This window comes from Labeo rohita, chromosome 1 (assembly GCF_022985175.1).
Source record: "Labeo rohita strain BAU-BD-2019 chromosome 1, IGBB_LRoh.1.0, whole genome shotgun sequence".
NCBI classification, from domain to species: Eukaryota; Metazoa; Chordata; class Actinopteri; order Cypriniformes; family Cyprinidae; genus Labeo; species Labeo rohita.
The window spans coordinates 48465085-48484491 of NC_066869.1; the positions used below are offsets into that span (position 1 = coordinate 48465085).

General features: G+C 39.9%; 1 protein-coding gene across 1 annotated transcript; it reads right to left on the reverse strand.

Moving 5' to 3' along the window:
* Nucleotides 1-5910: 5910 nt before the first annotated feature.
* Nucleotides 5911-18896, reverse strand: atp1a1a.1 (ATPase Na+/K+ transporting subunit alpha 1a, tandem duplicate 1). Its single transcript, XM_051119528.1, has 22 exons — nucleotides 18729-18896; nucleotides 14390-14509; nucleotides 14228-14287; nucleotides 13916-14119; nucleotides 13701-13814; nucleotides 13481-13615; nucleotides 13269-13386; nucleotides 12925-13193; nucleotides 12537-12845; nucleotides 11996-12130; nucleotides 11721-11916; nucleotides 11460-11635; nucleotides 11243-11379; nucleotides 11004-11154; nucleotides 10526-10694; nucleotides 10284-10438; nucleotides 10068-10191; nucleotides 9821-9966; nucleotides 9604-9734; nucleotides 9419-9520; nucleotides 9094-9185; nucleotides 5911-8768 (listed from the first exon to the last, which is right to left on the reverse strand). The coding sequence occupies exons 1-22, from the start codon at nucleotides 18738-18740 to the stop codon at nucleotides 8740-8742; spliced, it is 3084 nt and encodes a 1027-aa protein (XP_050975485.1). The 5' UTR covers nucleotides 18741-18896; the 3' UTR covers nucleotides 5911-8739.
* Nucleotides 18897-19407: the final 511 nt, after the last annotated feature.

A 19407-nucleotide genomic window follows, 5' to 3' on the forward strand; every position in this document is an offset into this window, starting at 1 on the left:
ACCTACAGAGCTATAGCCCTACAAGCTTCCCCAGGGGGATGATCGGTCTAAAAATAGCCACTCTCTGGAATGTGAAAATGTTTCTCCACTCTAGTCTCCTGGTTTGGCCAAGATATTCCCAACACCTTGTCATATGTTCAGCGGCAGATGGTGTGTGGGATAATTACTGAATACAAACTGAAGAGGTGATTCTCAAAGGCACGATCAAAGGCGACGGACATGTGCTGCACGTAAGCTACAAGAAAATGTTTGACGGGACAGTAAATCCTCAAAGACGGAATATATCAGAAAAAATAACATTAAAAATAGATTATATACTTTCATATAAGCATGTAAAGATGTGTTTGGTGCTTGCTAATGTACGCATCACAATTTTAATTAGTATATTTTATCCAAAGTACATTAGTAACCACGTAGCAACATCTTAAAAATCACCCAAAATATCATAACTATCTAGCAACATCCCAGCAACCACCCAAAACATCAAAACAACTACTTAGCAATGTCAGCCGCCTAGCAACACCCTAGAAATCACCTAAAGTCTCATAAAAACTACGTACTAACATCCTAGCAACCACCAAAACACCCAAAAAATAACCTAGCAATGCCCATTCACCTACCAACATCCTAGTAACCACTCAAAACATCATAACAAAAACAAAAACACCCTAACAACTTACCAATGCCCAACCACATAGAAACATCCAAAACAACCACTTAGCAATGCCAACAGCCTAGTAACACCCTAGAAACCACCAAAAACTAAGCAACTCTCTAGAAAGCACCCAAACCACCTTAACATTTATCTAATATTGCCAAACGGCCTAGTAACACCCTAGAAACCACCAAAAACTAAGCAACTCTCTAGAAAGCACCCAAACCACCTTAACATTTATCTAATATTGCCTAGCAACACCCTAGAAACCACCAAAAACCAATAAGCAACTCCCCTGAAACCACCCAACCACGTAAACATCCACCTTATATTGCCCAACTGCCTAGCAACACCCTAGCAACCACCCAATTCACCCTAGAAACAACCTAGCAATGCCCAATCACCTCGCAACATCCTAGCAACCACCCAAAACATCAAAACAACTACTTAGCAATGCCAGTCGCCTAGCAACACCCTAGAAATCACCCAAAATCTCTTAAAAACTACCTACTAACATCCTAGCAACCACCAAAACACCCGAAAAACAACCTAGCAATGCCCATTCTCCTATAGTATCCACTCAAAACATCATAACAACCACTTAGCAACCATCTAGCAATGTCAACCGCCTAGCAACACCCTAGAAACCACCAAAAACCTCATAACAACCAAAAAACCCTAAAGCAACTTACCAATGCGCAACCACATAGAAACAACCACTTAGCAATGCCAACTGCGTAGTAACACCCTAGAAACCACCCAAAACTAAGCAACTCTCTAGAAATCACCCAAACCACCTTAACATCCACCTAATATTGCTAAACTGCCTAGCAACACCCTAGAAACCATCAAAAACCAACTAGCAACTCTCCAGAAACCACCCAACCACCTTAACATCCACCTTATGTTGCCCAACTGCCTAGCAACATCCTAGAAACCACCCAAAACCTTATAACAACCACCTAGCAACACCCTAGTAACCAGCCAATTCACCCTAGAAACAACCTAGCAATGCCCAATCACCTTGCATCATCCTAGCAACCTGTCAGAACATCATAACAACCACTTAGCAACCCCAACCGCCTAGCAACACCCTAGAAACCACTCAAAACCTCCTAACAACTACCCACTAACATCCTAGCAACCACCAAAACACCCTAAAATAACCTAGCAATGCCTAAGCACTTAGAAACATCCTAGAAACCATTCAAAACATCATAACAACCACTTAGCATTGCCATACGCCTAGCAACACCCTAGAAACCACTCAAAAGCATCTAGCAACTCCCTAGAAACTACCCAACCCACCTTAAACTGCCCAAACCACCTTAACATCCACCTAATATTGCCCAATTGCCTAGCAACATCATGGAAACCACCCAAATCCTTATAACAACACCCTATCAACCACCCAATTCACCCTAGCAACATCCTAGCAACCACTCAAAATATCATTACAATCACTTAGCAACCATTCAAAATACCCTAGCAACCACCTAGCAATGCCAACCACCTAGCAGCACCCTAGAAATCACCCAAAACCTCATAACAACTACCTATTAACATTCTAGCAACCATCAAAACACCCTAAAAAGAACCTAGCAAAGCCCAACCACCTAGCAACATCCTAGCAACCATTTAAAACACCCTAAAAACAACCTAGCAAAAAAACATCATAACAACCACTCAGCAACCATTTAGCAATGCCAACCGCCTCACAACACCCTAGAAACCACCCAAAATCTCATGACAATCACCAAGTGACCATGTGACCATTTAGAACATCCTATTTTTCTCCTGTTGTCTTCTCACAGAGATCCTCCCACTGAAATCATACACAATATAATGGCTTAACTTGATTGTATTCTCCTCTATTCTAACCTAATACTGCTAAAGCTTCACACAAATAACCCAGTTTGTCAGAGCTGAAATGTGGCATCTCAAACTCTTAGCATCCGGCTTCTGTTTGTCTGTGAGAAATGAACATCACAGCATATAGCCGCAAGGGACACGTAGATCTGCCTGCTGCATCGCTCGTCTGCCATTATCAGCCGATATTCACATGCAGCCATCCTTCACTGTCTCCCTTTAATTGTGTGCGTGTGTTTCAAGTGTTTGTGTGCGATGTGTTTGTCAGAGCACTGGCTGTTGTCTTGTCACATGCATGCGGCTCATGGATCAGTAATGCCGGGGATATTTTAATAAAATATCAGTGCCACACATTGCCTCATGTATTATTCATGTGCACCGATACTCTGCACTGCAGAATCGTCCCTTAAGCTTTGACAACACCAGAAACGGAAAAGAAAAAGAACCACTTCTCTATTCAAACACATTTGCAGTGTGCATTTGCATGCTAAATCATTCTCATGTCGACTCTTGATCAATTAACAGAGCCCACATGTCACTTTACCTTGATTTGGTTCAGATTTATGAATCTGGGGACTGTGCGAAAAATGGTCACCAGGTGTTTCAGAATGAAGCAATAATTAAAAAGACAGACAGTCATCACAGAGTCTGTGTTTTACATTTTGCTCTAGAGACAACTTACTAGGAAGATCTATTGAGTTTACATTTTTTAATGGTGTTTTCATGCCAAAAGCACCCAGAGGAAAAAGTTATTGGTGTGAGGTTGATCTTCCATAAGGCTTAATGAATTTATATTCATTTAAGTGTAAATTAAGCCTTGGATGTTTCTCTTAAAATACCTTAGGAGAAAAAATAGACACAAAACAGGTGTTTTTTTCTTTTCAAAGCAAAGATTACAGAGAAAGTGCAGTGCAGCACTGATTTGTTCTCTGGTTCTCTGAGTTTATTGCTCACTGGCTCATACTCACCTTTATTTCATAGGGTCATGAGTTTAAACTAGCCTGAAGCAAGTGAAGACGGTCAGACCATGAAGAGCAATCCTGGCTTAAATAACACCTCAAGCACCCAACCTCTTTTTGACAAAAATTGTGATGAACACATTTGATTCTTGCAAAAAATCGTGTGAGTTTGTCATTACAATACATGTAACCGCAGCCACCATAAATATGACAAATCTGAAAGGAGGTCATACCTGCAAACTCATCCATTTATACGAATCAAGTGATTGTTTATATTCATGCCAAAACATCGAATTTTGCTGAAAGGCGACGAGAGAGAAGGTATGAGAAAAGCCAATTCCAGAATGCACTTGATGTTGGATGTTGGATTTTTGGTTTATATATTTAATACATAATTGTGCTATTGCAATGTTTGCCAATGGCAAATTCTGCTTTGTATGAAAAGTGCTATTTATTCATCAGGTAGTGTTTCAAAATAGTCATTTTAGTTAGGATGCCGCATATATATCCACCTTATTCTTCAGTGCAGAATCTTCTGGCCTATTATCCTCTATAGGGAAATAATGAGAAGAATAACAACGTGCAGTAAACGGTAAAACTGTGTGATCATAATTAAGATAATACATTAAAATAATATGGTAAGACACACCGGTTTGCAATATCAAACATCAAAACAAGTTGTTTTGTCCAGCTAAAAATAGTTGGACGCAGATGAGATCATAAGCCAGACCCATAAAATTTACAAATGGCAGTGCATGCTTTTACGGGAAGAATAAGGTGGATATATACAACTAGGGTTTGAAAAATAAAATAAGCTAAAGCACTTAAAAGAAAGAACGGTCCAATGTTTATAATGAACTTCCAGGCCCTCCGATTCCATCTCTCTGCCTCACTGCCCCCAGCAGCCGCTGGAAATGGTCCTAAAATCACATTTCATTTTCAATTGCGGAATGAAAACTGATTCCAAGAGAGCCTTAAGAGGGTTCTCAGAAATTGCACTTGGCCAAATTACAAAGGCTGAGCCATCAACGCTTTTGATTTGCCTCAGCGGGTCCTTTAGAAAGGAGAAATTAGCAAAGTAAATCTGCCTGTGAATTAATTATTCAAACATCTTGATAAAGAAAACTTCTGTGGACTTGCCTTGGTGTTTTTGTCTGCTGGGTGAATTTTGCAAAGCTTTGTCCAGATCATATTTCACCACAATTTATTATTTCATTCTTTTGGTTTTGGAATAGAATATTCCATTTCTTGACTGCTTTTGTGAGATTTAGCAATTGGACTGCTCTCAGTTATTTTTATCTGACTCTTTGTAATATAGCAGTCTTATTGTTTGCATTATTAGAACAATGCTGATGTTGGCAGAAGAAACATCATTCTTAAGTGCCCGTCTGTGTTTGTATGGAATTAAATTGACTCCTTCACATGAAAGAAAGTGCTCATTGGAAATTCAAATGGGATGTGTGGGCTTAGTAATTAGTACTGGAGCAAGACCGCTCTAATTAAATCAAGCCTCTTTCCTCCTCAGTGACAGGAAGAGCCCAATGCTGCAGCTCATCTCAGCTCATGCTTTGTAGGTTGATGGTTTACCTTGAATATTTTGGATTTGCTTCACGATATTATTAGCCTTTTTCGCTGCCTGAATCACATCATTGACGTCTCCTGTCGCCAAGCACAAGAGATGTTTTGTGGAAGTCTGATAGATATTGATTAAACGCCTCTTTCTTTACACACGTGGCTCTTTTGGGACAGATGACAGATTGTTTCAATAGAGGCTTTGCTTAGTCCAGGCTCAAAATGGCATGGCTAGTCTTAGAGAAGTATGATGAAGTGCTGCAGCTGAATACTTTGGATGAAATTTCACTTTATCAAAGAGAAACACTTTCATAGATCTTCTTTAAGCCCTGTTGCGACAGAAACTCATTTCCTAGAGGATTCATGTCGAGGAGCGAGTTTGATCAATAGGAAGTTAGCTTGAAAATAACACAGCCGTGTAATCAACATTGGGATCTATGGTGTAGGAATGAAATTGCTGTTTTTTAGAGTCACTAAGAAATTCCAGACTTGAAAGAAGCATTTTGTGATGGTTCCATGTTATTTTGCGACTCTTATGAAGTTCTTTTTGGTATGGAATTCTAGCTATTCATTCATATATATACATTTTTGTGCTCTCATACAGTATCTATTCAAATTAGCTGTTGTTTACTGACTGTTCTTGAAGAAGATGTGCATGATTTAGTAGTTTTAAATGTGCCATAAACCAAACCCTATCCCAGACTCTGACACGCTCCATTAAGGCTCTCAACAGAAGTTCGTGGGGAATGTGCATTAGCAAATTGACTATGCACAAGACTCCAGGGCGCTTGGTGATTGCCTATACACACACGCTCACAACCTTGCAATGAAATGGCTGATGCAATGCTTCCAAGACACATGGTAAAAAGTCTGCTTTATTGGTTTCATCATAACAGTCTTCATTCCCATACAATCACATTTAGGTTCTGCATATACAATATGTTTTAACAGGCTAAAATGATTAACAAGCTTAATTTGTAATGGATTTCATTAAAGTTTTGTGTGCAGAATGGTTCAGAATCAGTATCATTTGCACATGCATGTCTGTCTATAGTTGTGAGGGTGCATCAAACACTAAAGCTGGTGTCTCTGTTGCTTTAAAGAGAGTTTATTTGCAGTCTGTCATAAATGGGTTTTCACTCCCTAGACCAAACACATATTGGAGGACAACCTAGTTTTAGATGCATAGTCATGTGAAAGTCATGCAAAAATCATGCAGCAACACAACATGAACAAACATGGTTTGCACAAACTGAACAAAAATTCTCCCACGCCGGGAAATGGGATTTAATCGTTTCTTTTGTGCCGAGTCATTCGCCGCAAATCTCCACTAACCTCGCCCTGACCTCTCGCTCGAAAGCTCTAGAGAATACTTCACTATTATCCTGCCATTGATTGTTTGGAAAATGGGAATGATTCATTAACAAAATGCACAATTTAGAATAGAACAGGTCAGTCCAGCATTGGGAAAAGTGTACAAAAAAATATGCTCCTTAAGGCCAGGCTAAAATTGATTTTTATTAAAACAGCATGAATAAAATCTTCCATTATGGGAACGCAATTGCCTGTATAGTTTAATTGTTTGTCAAGAAAATAATGCACAATGCAAATCTTATTAATCAAAATTGATTCATATTTTATTTTTAATGATTTCTTATTTGCCAATAAAGAGGTGTAAATTTAATTCTCACAAAAGGTCTTTCTCACCTAGGTCTTTTCATGCGATTCACGTTTTTGGAGGTTGATGTGCAACTTCAATCAGAGTGAACGGGATAGTTAATAGTAGAAAAGCTATCCATGCGCCTCAACTCAGACTTTGTACATTACATAATCAGGGGAAAAGTTGAATGAAAAAGGTCAAACAGCTTGTTGTAACCTTGTGTCTCAGGAAAAAGTACAACCTGATCTAGTCTCAACGAGTGGAACGGATACTTCAAACCGCAGAGAACGCATACCACCGTGTTTAATGACACAGCTTGCATAATTTCATGAAAAATGGAATGGAATGAGCTGCGAGTTAATTGTGGGTAATTAAACTATCAACCGGCATCCTATGAACCCAAATAAAATGGACGAAAGGGAAATGCAGTTTCAACAGCCTCGTTTGAAAGATAGAAAATAGCTGTTACTAGCAGTGCATGATCACTCAACAGAAAAAGACTGAAATAGATTCAGGCTTATCCAGGCTTGAACTACACAATCCCTCTTCAGTCTCAACCCCACCCGACCGCATTCTCCCAGCATGGCCCCAAGCCAAACTTCCCTGGGAAACAGATACGCACCTCAGGGAGATCAGGCTGTTAACCCGGGGCCATCATCCAAAGATAAAGCTCACCGAGTCAAAAGCAAGAGAGGGAACAAGGGAAGGTAATGCAAGATTAGGAAGACTCATGATATTTGCTCCAAATTATTGAAGATAGAATATTAGACTAATGGTGCTCAGAAAATTTAAAAAAAAAAAAAAAAAAAAAAAAAAACATAGGCCGATAATCAGTTTGACTGATATTTAATTAAATAGTTCTTTAATGGTAGACCAATAAACATCTCTAAAGAATAACATTTAATGACACCTTTACCACACTGTGCATTCATCAGAAAACAGCACAGTTGTGTGTTAATTACATAAATTACTCAACTATACTTGCAGGATACATCTTGACTGTTAAACATGATTATGATAATATTTAATTATGATATTTACAATGCATATTGTTTTTATTGTAGTACATTATTAGATCCATTTAGATGTTGCGGCACATGCATATCGGTTATCTGACTTTTTGGTTTTAGTCGTTGGTATCAGTCATTAATAAAACAAAGTAAAAACACTGAATTGATAAGTCTCTATAGACATGATCCCTTTCCCTGCCCTCCCTGGTGATTCTGACTCACAATACTTTGACTGAAACAGTGTTGGACGTGTTTTTGTGCCAGATCTTAGTAGCGTGGGTGGGAAAAAAAGTGGATCTCCGGTCTCCTCCAGGCATGAGACCTGGATTACACTTTCCAAACCCACTTAAAAACACACCCACTCTCATTGAGAAGGATATTGCACTGTAAAATGATGCATTTTTATATTATTTTTCAGTAGCTGAGGCTGTTGAAACAGACAGGGGGTTGGCAAGAGTTTTTCTTTCTCACCATTTTTAACACTCGTGCACAGACTTATGCAGTTTCCCTTAAAGTAATAAAATTATAATAATTTACCTTGGTAACCACACCATCATTTTTTGCCAAACATTACAGTTCTTATCGTTATTGTTATTATTGGTTATTCTGAGAGCATCTTGCACTGCTTTAATGACATTTTTTGGTGCATGCTATGGTTACCATGGTACATTTTTATAAGGTTTACAAAGGTAAAGCACCAGACAAACAGGCATTCTGGGCATGCACTCAAGCTCCAAGCACTTTCCAAATTAAAACAAACAAACTTAAGAATAAATGAAAAACAAGGAATGAGACAAATGTGGGACCTGACTGCAAGTTTATTTTTATATTACACTTTTAAAAACATGTATAAAATTGGTCCGGCTTCAGAAACAAGGCACGCAATGTCTTGGTTCACGATCTCAGTGTTTGTATCAAGCATTCCCTATATAAAAACATCCAAATTACTGAGGTTAAAATTCCGAGCAGCGAGACAACCATGCAAATAAACTTGTGTGATGCAGACTGGATGCTTTAATAGTAGGTCTCCCTCTCCACCCAACCTGCGACAAAAATATAAAACCCAAATTAGCTCAACAGGAGGTTTGCATGCATGTAAACTCTGATCTGTATATGCTGTACTTAAAAATCCATCAACTAAAAAACTAGTGAGCTGTTTATCTAGGCAGCATTTAAAGTCAAACACTGGTTTCTATCACATTAATTGCAGAAAGAACTGCAATGTGGAGAAAAAAAAAATTCTTTTTTGTATCATGTTGTTACCCATGTAGACAAGTCAGCTCACTAGGAACACAAGATTTACCAAATTATGCAAGTAAAAATTATCTCTGCTTTTACGAATTATGGTGCAATTAAGTATTCTCTTACCTCCTGGGCTGCGTCGGATGATAAGTTTTCGGATTTCATCATAAATAAAGATGAGGAGTGAGTAGGGGAATGCACAGAACCACCAGTTTGGTCTGAAAAAGAAATTGTACCAAAATTAATCACACCTGTTCTAGACAGCTGTTTATTACATAAGCAATAAATTCTACCAATGAACTCTTTACAAAACACATCTTTACAAAACACATCTTTACAAAAATTACACAGTGAAGCCACTATAGCAGTGTTTTTACATAAATGTGTTTTTGTAAACTAGCTTATAACCACTTATGTTAAAATAAGCAACAATTAAAAGGGCAAGACTTACTTCAGTGGGTACATTCTGAGGGCAACATCCATGCCTGGGCAGTAGGACAGGAAAGCTGCAAGAGCTGTTTCTTCAAATAGTCCAAAGATGAGAATCTTATTCCTGTAAAGAACAGCAAACACGCATGACTTCATATCCCTGTTTAGGCCATACGGATTTGGACGATTTATTGGCTGTTTGCTTACTTCATTCCTTGCTGGAAGACAGAGTTTCTTCTGGTCTTACAGATGATTAAATCAGCCCACTGTACGATTACAATACTGGTGAAGAAGGCCGTGTGGCATGTGAACTCCACAATCTTCCTCTGCTCGTATGTCTGAGATGGCCAAGAACACAACATTCAGATAAGGTGGTGGGAAAATTAAACAACTATACGCCCACAGGATGAATGAAAACACTCACCCATTGTTGGCCATAACTGTCCTCGAGGTCGTTGGTGTATTTGTCATCCCATAACACTCGAATGCCCAGCAATTGTGATGGCAGGAAGCCATTTTCAGCCAAGATGACAAAATATGTGAAGAACCCAGCCAGAGCTTGAATCATACCTGTGGAGAAAGAAAAAGCATTGAGATTCAATCACCCAACTCTACTCTACACCTGGCGGTAGAGAAAACAGTTTATGCTGTGAAGCATCTGAGGCTCTTACCTATTTGACCATAGGCTATGCTAATCAGCCTCTCGTTCACAAGTTTGTCCGTCTTAGGGTTTCTGGGTTGACGCTTCATGATGTCACTCTCAGCAGCTTCATAGGCCAATGAGATGGCAGGAACCTTGAAGATAAGAGGACAAAAACATTTATGCAAGACCGTGATCGGCTGATAAAATATCAGGTGAATAATTGCTAGTCACGTGCAGTGCTTACCATGTCAGTTCCCAGGTCAATGCAAAGAATGGTGACGGTACCCAAAGGAAGAGGGATGTTGGCAATGATGAAGAGGAGGAAGGGGGTGATCTCAGGGATGTTACTGGTCAGTGTGTAGGCAATGGACTTCTTCAAGTTGTCAAAGATCAAACGGCCTAAAGTGGAAGACATGTTTGAGGACCAAGTCTCAAAGTAACCTTCAGAATTTTTCAGTCAAATAAGTTCTCAAAAACATGACATACCTTCTTCTACTCCAGTGACAATTGAGGCAAAGTTGTCGTCCAGAAGGATCATGTCAGCAGCCTGTTTGGATACATCAGATCCAGCGATGCCCATAGCCACACCAATGTCAGCCTTCTTCAGAGCAGGAGAATCATTGACACCATCACCGGTTACAGCTACAATGGCACCCTGTGGACAAACACAAATGAATGCTACACCATGTTGTGACACGTCTAATTCTTGTCCTAACCCTCTACGAACGCAACAAGCTGTTTTGACAATCACTTGGTGTCTACTACCATTATGTCATGCTGGGTAGCAGAGTCTGCATTCAAATCCCACTGATCCAAAATCTTGCTCCTCGTACCTTTGCGTGTTCCATTTCTGTGTGGCCAGAAACTTCTCACATGGTTCCAGCCAAGTAAAGTACTTAACGCTTATCTTATCAAAATGACCTTGTGAAGTTCTAATTGATCTGAGATTGTAAAGGCGACTAACCTGTCTTTGGCAGCCTTCAACAATAATCAGCTTTTGCTGAGGAGACGTTCTGGCAAACACAATTTCTGTGTGGTGTTTCAAGACGTCATCTAATTGCTCTGGGGTCAGATCCTTCAGGTCACCACCATGAATCACACAAGCCTTGGCATCCCTTCAAAGAACATTAAATGAAATGAAAACACCGGATGCAATAAATATCTAACTAGAAACATCCAAATAGAGGAGGAGGAATCCGTTACCTTGGGTTGACCTCATTAATAGGAATGTTCAAGCGGGCAGCAATGTCTTCAACGGTCTCATTGCCCTCAGAGATGATACCCACTCCCTTGGCAATGGCCTTGGCTGTGATTGGATGATCACCAGTAACCATGATAACCTAGGAGAGAGACTCTGAATTAGCATTTCTGGTTGCTTCTTTAAAACTACAAGCAGTTATTCTGAATGACTATGATGTACCTTGATTCCAGCGCTCCTACATTTGCCCACAGCATCTGGCACAGCGGCACGAGGAGGATCGATCATGGACATAAGGCCAATGAAGCACAAGTTCTCAGTGGGGAAGTTCACCTCATCTGTATCAAACTGGAAATCCTCAGGAAACTGTTCATCAGGAAGGTTGAAGTGGCAGAATCCTGTGGAAAAACAACATGTTGATGGAAAATGCAGAACGGAATTGTGCAGAATTGTTTAGAAGTACAATTTAAAACGCAATATTACCCAGCACTCTTTCTCCAAGGCCCCCAAGTTCCAAGTAGGCATTCTGGAAGGCATCCTTAAGCTCATCATCAAGTGGCTGCTCTTTTCCTTGGATCAAAATAGAGCTGCACCTGTCCAGGATCCTCTCAGGAGCTCCTTTCATTACTAGCAGATGAGTGGTTTCAGTATTGCTGTTGGGGTTCTTATGGATGGAGAGCTAAAATAGACCATAAACAAATGATGTTAGACATCTGAAACTAATCCAAAGAACTGGCCAAAGCAGCAGATGGTTTTACCTGGTATTTGTTGGTGGAGTTGAATGGGATCTCAGCAATCTTGGTGTATTTGTCTCTCATCTCTTTCACCGATCCACAGCAGAGCTCGATACACTTCAGCAGAGCAGATTCGGAAGCATCACCAGCCACGTCTCTCTGAGAAGGAAAACAGGAAAGCGTGAGAACAAGGAATGGTCTGAAAAATCGAGGACCATCAAACATGGTTGCATTTTAAAACAGACTGCTTAAATGTTCCAGGAAATGCAAGGCAATCTGAGGTAACGGCCCAACAAATTAGTCCCATTACAAAAACTATTTAGAGTGGGCAGAAATTGGAAGGTGTTTACAGAGAAACACTGTGTTCCAGTTAGAGGCTCTAGTGAGCTCAAGGGGCTCAAAGAATCCCCAGAGGCAAACAGCTGAACTAAGCACAAGCAGACAAACATGGCATGCATGTAGCAAACAACCTTCAGATGGCATCAGAACATGCAAAAACTACTTTGTTAGACACTGCAAGGACTGGTAAATCTTTTGACAGACATCACAAAGCATCAACGCAGACCTTAAGAATTGGGACGTTTTCTTGTTCTGCAAGGAAGACGGCACGGTTGCAGAGACCGGCGACACGTGCGAGGGCGGCCCAAGTAGCAGAGCTCCTGTCAAAAGAGGTTCCACTCTGGTTCTCTGTGGTGTCTGCTTCATGAATCTGGTTGTCAAACCACATGTGAGCGACGGTCATTCGGTTCTGGGTCAAAGTTCCAGTCTTGTCAGAGCAGATGGTGGAGGTCGAGCCAAGAGTTTCGACGGCTTCCAGATTCTTCACGAGGCAGTTCTTCTTTGCCATACGTTTGGCAGTCAGAGTCAAACACACCTGGGAAGTACAATAATGAGCTTTATCTGTATTTGAGATTACAATTATTCCAAATAATAGCAATTACTCTGACACTTACAGTTACAGTAGCCAAGAGACCCTCTGGCACATTAGCGACAATGATACCAATGAGGAAGATGACAGCTTCCAACCAAGTGTAGCCAAGGATCAGGGAGAGGATGAAGAAGGAGACACCCAGGAAGACGGCTACACCAGTGATGATGTGGATAAAGTGCTCAATCTCAATAGAGATGGGAGTGCGACCAACTTCAAGACCAGAAGCAAGAGTGGCAATACGACCCATGACAGTGCGGTCACCAGTGTTGATGACGATGCCCCTGGCAGTGCCTGCAAGCAAAACCACAGTCAATGAAAATGTCTACTTTTACTATACGAAAATTTGACTTTCAAAAGTGTCCATACCTTCAACACAGTTGGTAGAGAAAAACGCAATGTTCCTGGTCTCCAGTGGGTTTTCATTGGAGAAGTCAGGAGTACGAGTCTGGGGCTCAGATTCTCCAGTGAGGGAGGAGTTGTCCACCTGGAAAGGACAAGATCATTTGTAAGTCCATGCAGACTTGACATGTGCCATTGGAAAAGACACTTCACCACAATTAATGGAAATGATATTTCACCTTGCATCCATGAGCAGAAATGATACGCAGATCAGCAGGAATTCTATCGCCACCTTTGACTTCCACGAGATCTCCAACCACAACTTCTTCAGCATTGATATTCTTCTTCTCACCATCACGGATGACCAAGGCTTGCTATGTGACAAAGTGGAAATTCACTTAACATCACTGAGAAAAATAAATCCTGATCCTGACAATATTGAAGAACTATCATCGGTACCTGAGGGACAAGGTTCTTGAAAGAATCCATGATCTTGGAGCTCTTGGCCTCTTGATAGTAGGAGAAACATCCAGTGATCATCACGACAGCAGAGAGTACAATACCCAGATACAACTGTGCAGGACAATGAAGGAGAGGTTAGGGATACTGCTAAAATATCAGTGTGATCTTAAAAGACATACCCTTAAGAAACACAAACAGGGTTTTCTACTTACGTTATCATTGGCAGGTTCCTCCTCGGAGGCCGCCTGGATGCCGTAGGCAAGAAAACAAAGGATGGCTCCAATCCACAGGAGAGTTGAGAATCCTCCAAAGAGCTGCTTGCAGAACTTGACCCATTCTGGGGTTGTTGGAGGTGGAGTCAAAGCATTGGGTCCATCACGTGCCAAGATCTCCTTAGCACGAGTGCCTGACAATCCCTGGAGAAAGTGATGGGTTAGATAATGAAGATCCAAACGGAGAGCTTTATGCCATAAGACTTGTCAGTAGTCATTCATTTTTTAAATTCAATACAGAAATGGACCTACCCTAGTTAAATCAGTGCTGTATTTCCTGGTGAGGTCATCCAGGGACAGTTTGTGATCATCCTACAACAGCGCAATAAAGAACATTGTACATCTCAAAGATTGCTGGAATCATTGTGTGATTTATATTGCCAATAGGTGTTTTAAAGAACTAAACTGACTCACCAAGTCCACCTCTTTTTTGAGTTCATCCATATCTTTATCCTTCTCTTTCTTGCCTTTGGACTTGGACTTCTTGCCCCCCTGCTCTGAGGTGGCTGCCAGCTCATATTGTTCTCGACCTTCCTGTGGTGGAGCAAGCACAGAACAATCATTAAATCTCATGCACGTTCTAACAATAGCATTTTTCCTAAATGAACTCATACAGCTTACATTTATTGATGGGTGTAGGTTTTAAAAGAGGCACTAGAAGGTGCCATTACCCAACTCATGAGTGCAAAAGATGCATAGATAAGTGTAAAACATTAGCAAGAGATAACAGAGTGCATGATCCCAATGGATAACGTGTAGTAATTAACATTTAACTTGAAAAGCAATTAACCAAGTAACCTATACTACTACTAAGCAACAGTTCTTATCCTTACAACTGAATTCTGTGAATAGAATAGGTGACTCATTGCCTCACAAGCAAGGGAGCTGTTAAATGAATCATTGAAGTATAGAGCATTTGATTGCTAGTTTGCATTTGAGCCAATTTGACTTATTTTAAGACAGCTGAGCAATCAACAGGCTCTTTGTTTGAAAAACGATGCGTCAATTTATCAAATCTGCAATTACATATGTTTTCTTCCTTTTAGTGAAAAGAGAAAAGAACCATTGCACAACATACATGAGCATAAAAAAAGTTTTAAAAGTCTACATAGTTTTAGAAAACAACAACTTGTTTCTTGTGACATCACTGACAGTCAATTAACAAAATGACTACGATCTTTTTTGTTGCTACTGAAAACAACCATTTAAAAAAGTTAAACTATTTTTTTTTCAGCAGCTTTGCTGACTTTAGATCATCACAAAGGCACAAGGTATTTATCTCTGCATCAAATTCTTATTTTTTGCAGGTCAATCCATGTCTTGATATAAATCTGGAGTGGTTGTTTTCTGTACATGAAAGCAACAGATGATGAAAGTGGCCAGAAACAAAGAACTCGACACCTGTAGTGCCCGACTGAACGTGACAGCTTACTTTAGAGATCTTTCATGTCTATGTATGCTATTGTACTTAAACGCTTAGTCATCACATCTAATATGCATATGAGCACTTTTAACATCTTGCACATGTGCATGGAAAATGTCACAAGGTTGAGTCAGAGGGTGAAAGATAAATCAACCATAACAGAACCTTCTCATAAATATTCACATTTGTGAGAGGGTATTCCATCAGGACTTTAATCAAATAAATAAAAATGCTATACTTCCAAAAACAAACAAAAAAAATGATTTTGTACATGAGCCAAAATCGCTCAAGCATATCAGTCCTCTCATACTGGGACTTTGCCCTGTTGCCATTGGAAACAGAGCCACACCTCTAGACCCGTGAATGGGTTAAGTCACGTGTCAGACCCGACTCTTTGTTGCAGAAGTAGCAAATGAACAGGGGAGGGTGAAAAGAAAACATGGTGTGCACAACTCCTCCACACCAGTCACAGGGAAAATAAATACAGCTTTTCATAAGCTCACTGTGGTTTAAGAGCATGGACAGAAAATGAACAAAAACGTACAGTATGGTACAAAAGTAAAATTGCTTCTAGTTTGCATTTTAATACACAAACTGATGTCAAAGATTCAGCTATCAGCATAAAAATTTGGATAAGGTGGATTAAAATAAAAAAGGTGATCTTCAGAAAGTCTTATCTTGATAATCATGTACTCCAGCGTGATTTGAAAGGTTCCAAAGAGCGTCTTGAGTTCCAATGGAAGAAGAAAATCTGACCACCTGTTCAGAGTCACATGATCAATGATGTAATTTACTTACATTTAACTAGTCACCTATAGATATTAATATTATCAAAATAGGGGCATTTAAAATGCGGTCTAAAACCCTACTGCATTTCTAAAGCGTCAAAAAACACATCCATGCATTTCAAAAAGCAATTTCTTTCTCACTTGGTCGTGAAAAAGCAACAACTGCATGGGGGTAAATGCATGTTGCCATCTCATAGTTCACTGCACCAAAAAAGGTAAAGGGCCCTGAGACAGCCTTCGGGGTCGGCGAGGAGGGGTGGTCAGTCTCTGTCTGATGGGATTGTCAATGACAAAAGGTCTCACTAACACATAGTGACTGATGAATGGAAAGAATGTTAAACCCTTCGGAGACGGAGTGACAGTCTTAGCTTATGTACACACTCGGGGGAGCGAGAACACAGCTGTGGTCAACACCTGATGCCGGTCCTAATGCACACATTATATTAACATTTTTGTATGAAACAACAGTTTGCAATTTAAAAATGCTTAATGTGAAAACATTACTCTAAACAATTTCAGATTTGCATCTCTTTCCAAGACTATGGTGGCTACAGCAATTGGTAAAGCTATGGTAAACTCTATCATTTATATGCTACGTATATGGGATGGGAGTACTATATACGCCATTATGGTAACTCCATTGTACTTAAAGTAGAAATTCAATATTAAACTACCAAATATGTAATTTAGATTCCTATTTCAACATGACACAGAAAAATTCTACACTGCAAAAAAATACATGAAACTATTTTATTTCATATCAGTCTCTTGCACACAGCAGCAAGACTGTGTCTGCAGAGGCGAGACATCTGCCCCATTGCGGTGGGATTTGATGGGGCTGGGGGCGTAGCTCAATGCACCAAACCCAGATGAAACATGCGGATGGCTGTTTGCTCTCCATCGCATGGAATACCCTGGGAATGAATGCATAATTTACATTTACACTGGTGCTCAAAGCCTCACATTAGGGAGTGGTATTCAGCTCTTACGCAATGCCACTGCATGCTGGAATCATATTAGGAGTTAATGAATCCTACAGGAAGCAAATCATAAGATTATGACTGAATGTGAAAGGAGAAACGAAAGAGAACGGAATTGTATTGAAAAGCTAAGCATATCAAGCAGCTAATGAGATGTTTTAGTTTTTAGAACGTAATTTAATTGCGATTAATGTACAGTGCTGGATTGCGAGACACAAAGACGTGTTTTCACAGCAGGTAAAGACTGTCTCCGTCAGTGCTCTCGTTTATTTTAAGTCAAGCCTTTATTGAACTAAGTCAGCCTGCTTCACTTAAAGATAACGATGACAAACAGACGCGATGATAACTAGTCCTCAAACCCAAAACAACTTTATCATGTCAGACTACACCCTAAAATTTAACATGGTTTACTTCGTAAGTGTACAGTCAGAAGCACAACATAAACCACATCACTGCATGATTACAACATTTAACCTTTAAGTCAAAGCTTTAACTCTATGATTTTAGATAAAATGGTTAAACCACGGGTTTTGTTTGTTTAGAGGTTTTAAATGGTTAAACTAAACAGACACATCTTGCAGTTTTACATTAAACAATTTAGCGACGCGCCTCTGGGTAAAAAAAGGGAAAAAAGAAAGTTAACTGTTTATCTGGTGATCTCGATGTTTAAACTGAGTAGTTTAAATGTAATAGCTAAAGGGTTTACGTGAATAGGTACAATCATGTTTTAACAGTTAAACAATACAGCTCGAGATGATTTAATTAAGCCTAATTTACAGTGTTTATGTAAAGTAAAATGCGACAATTTCAAAATACGCGTCTCGTTCAATATTTTAAAAAGGATATTTAGACACTTTAGTGGAATGGATGTATGTCAAAATGAATTGAGCAGTTTATCTTGCGCATCTGGAGGTTGTTTTACACCAGATATTTAAAGTAAACGCGACGTTCATTCCGAGGTTTACGCGGTTAAATAGTGACACAATGTATCTCGAGGTTTCGTCACACTCTCAGAAACACGTTGTCGCGCCAACTGGAAATGTTATGTCGTACTAGTTGAAGAGCTTGAAGATTTTTCTAAGAGCTTCTAAACATTAGGGGCACACAGAGCTCTTCTCTTGTTACAAACATGATTACTTCAGTTTTACAACGTAAAAGTCACGAGACTGACTACATCTGCTTCGACAAAACAGGCCGTGCAACATCGCGGCCATAGAGGAGGAAGTTGTCTGCTACATTCCTGAAATCTTTGTAGTGATCGAAGAACGTCTTAAAATGGAGTTTGACCCTCTTTTAAAGCCACAGACTTAAAACCTGTTGCTCCGTCGGAGAATAAAGAGTTTTTACGGTTTATATGAACCCTTCCGCGCATTTCATTCATTTAAACGAACTAATTTGAATATTAAAACTGCGGAAGTCTCATACTCCGGGAAGCCATTTGGAAACAACTATTTAGCAACCATTATTTTCACTCACTCCAACACCACCTGTTTAAACAGAAACAATGTTGCAAATTCCTAGACAGCTTTTAAGAATTAAACGACAAACACGTTCACACTTACTCCTCGTCCCATTTTGCTTCTTTTGGTTAAAACGACCACCTGGGTTTCCAAAGAAAATCCAAGATTTCTTTAAAAACAACAAATTAAAAGTCCCCAATCCCGTTTCCTTTTTTTGGGCTTTTTTCCTTGGTCACCGCTGGACGCGTCGTTCCACCCGGACACGCATCCAAGCCGCGTTACAGTGTGATCACTCAAAGCTTATATATAGAGGGGTTTTTCACTGTGACGTCTGCCTGAATTGTCATGGTAACGCGGAGGAAAGGGGCGTGGTCTGCAGGGAAGACAAGCGCGGGGCTGGGGGATTGTGACAGACGTTCACCCCTGAACTTTGATCGTGTTAAATAAATGCAGCCTATCGCTTTGACATATCAATGACGATGCTCTTTTTGTTTGAGCTTATCTTTGTGAATTGCAGGTTAAGAAATCCTTTAAATTGTCTTTTATACCTTGTGAGGAATTACGGTTTAAGCTGTGTTTTAGAATTTGGTTTCTAGCTGGTCATTAACTGGCTCACTGGACAACATGTTCCGAAAACCAGACCAGCAGTAAACTAGCAACCAGCGGGAGGTGGTCCGGTTGGTAGCTGGTTTAATGTTGGTCTACTAGTTAATAACCGTCTAGAAACCAGTTCAGCTATGATTTCCCAGTGTTAAATTGTCTCCTTAAGAGCACAGTTACG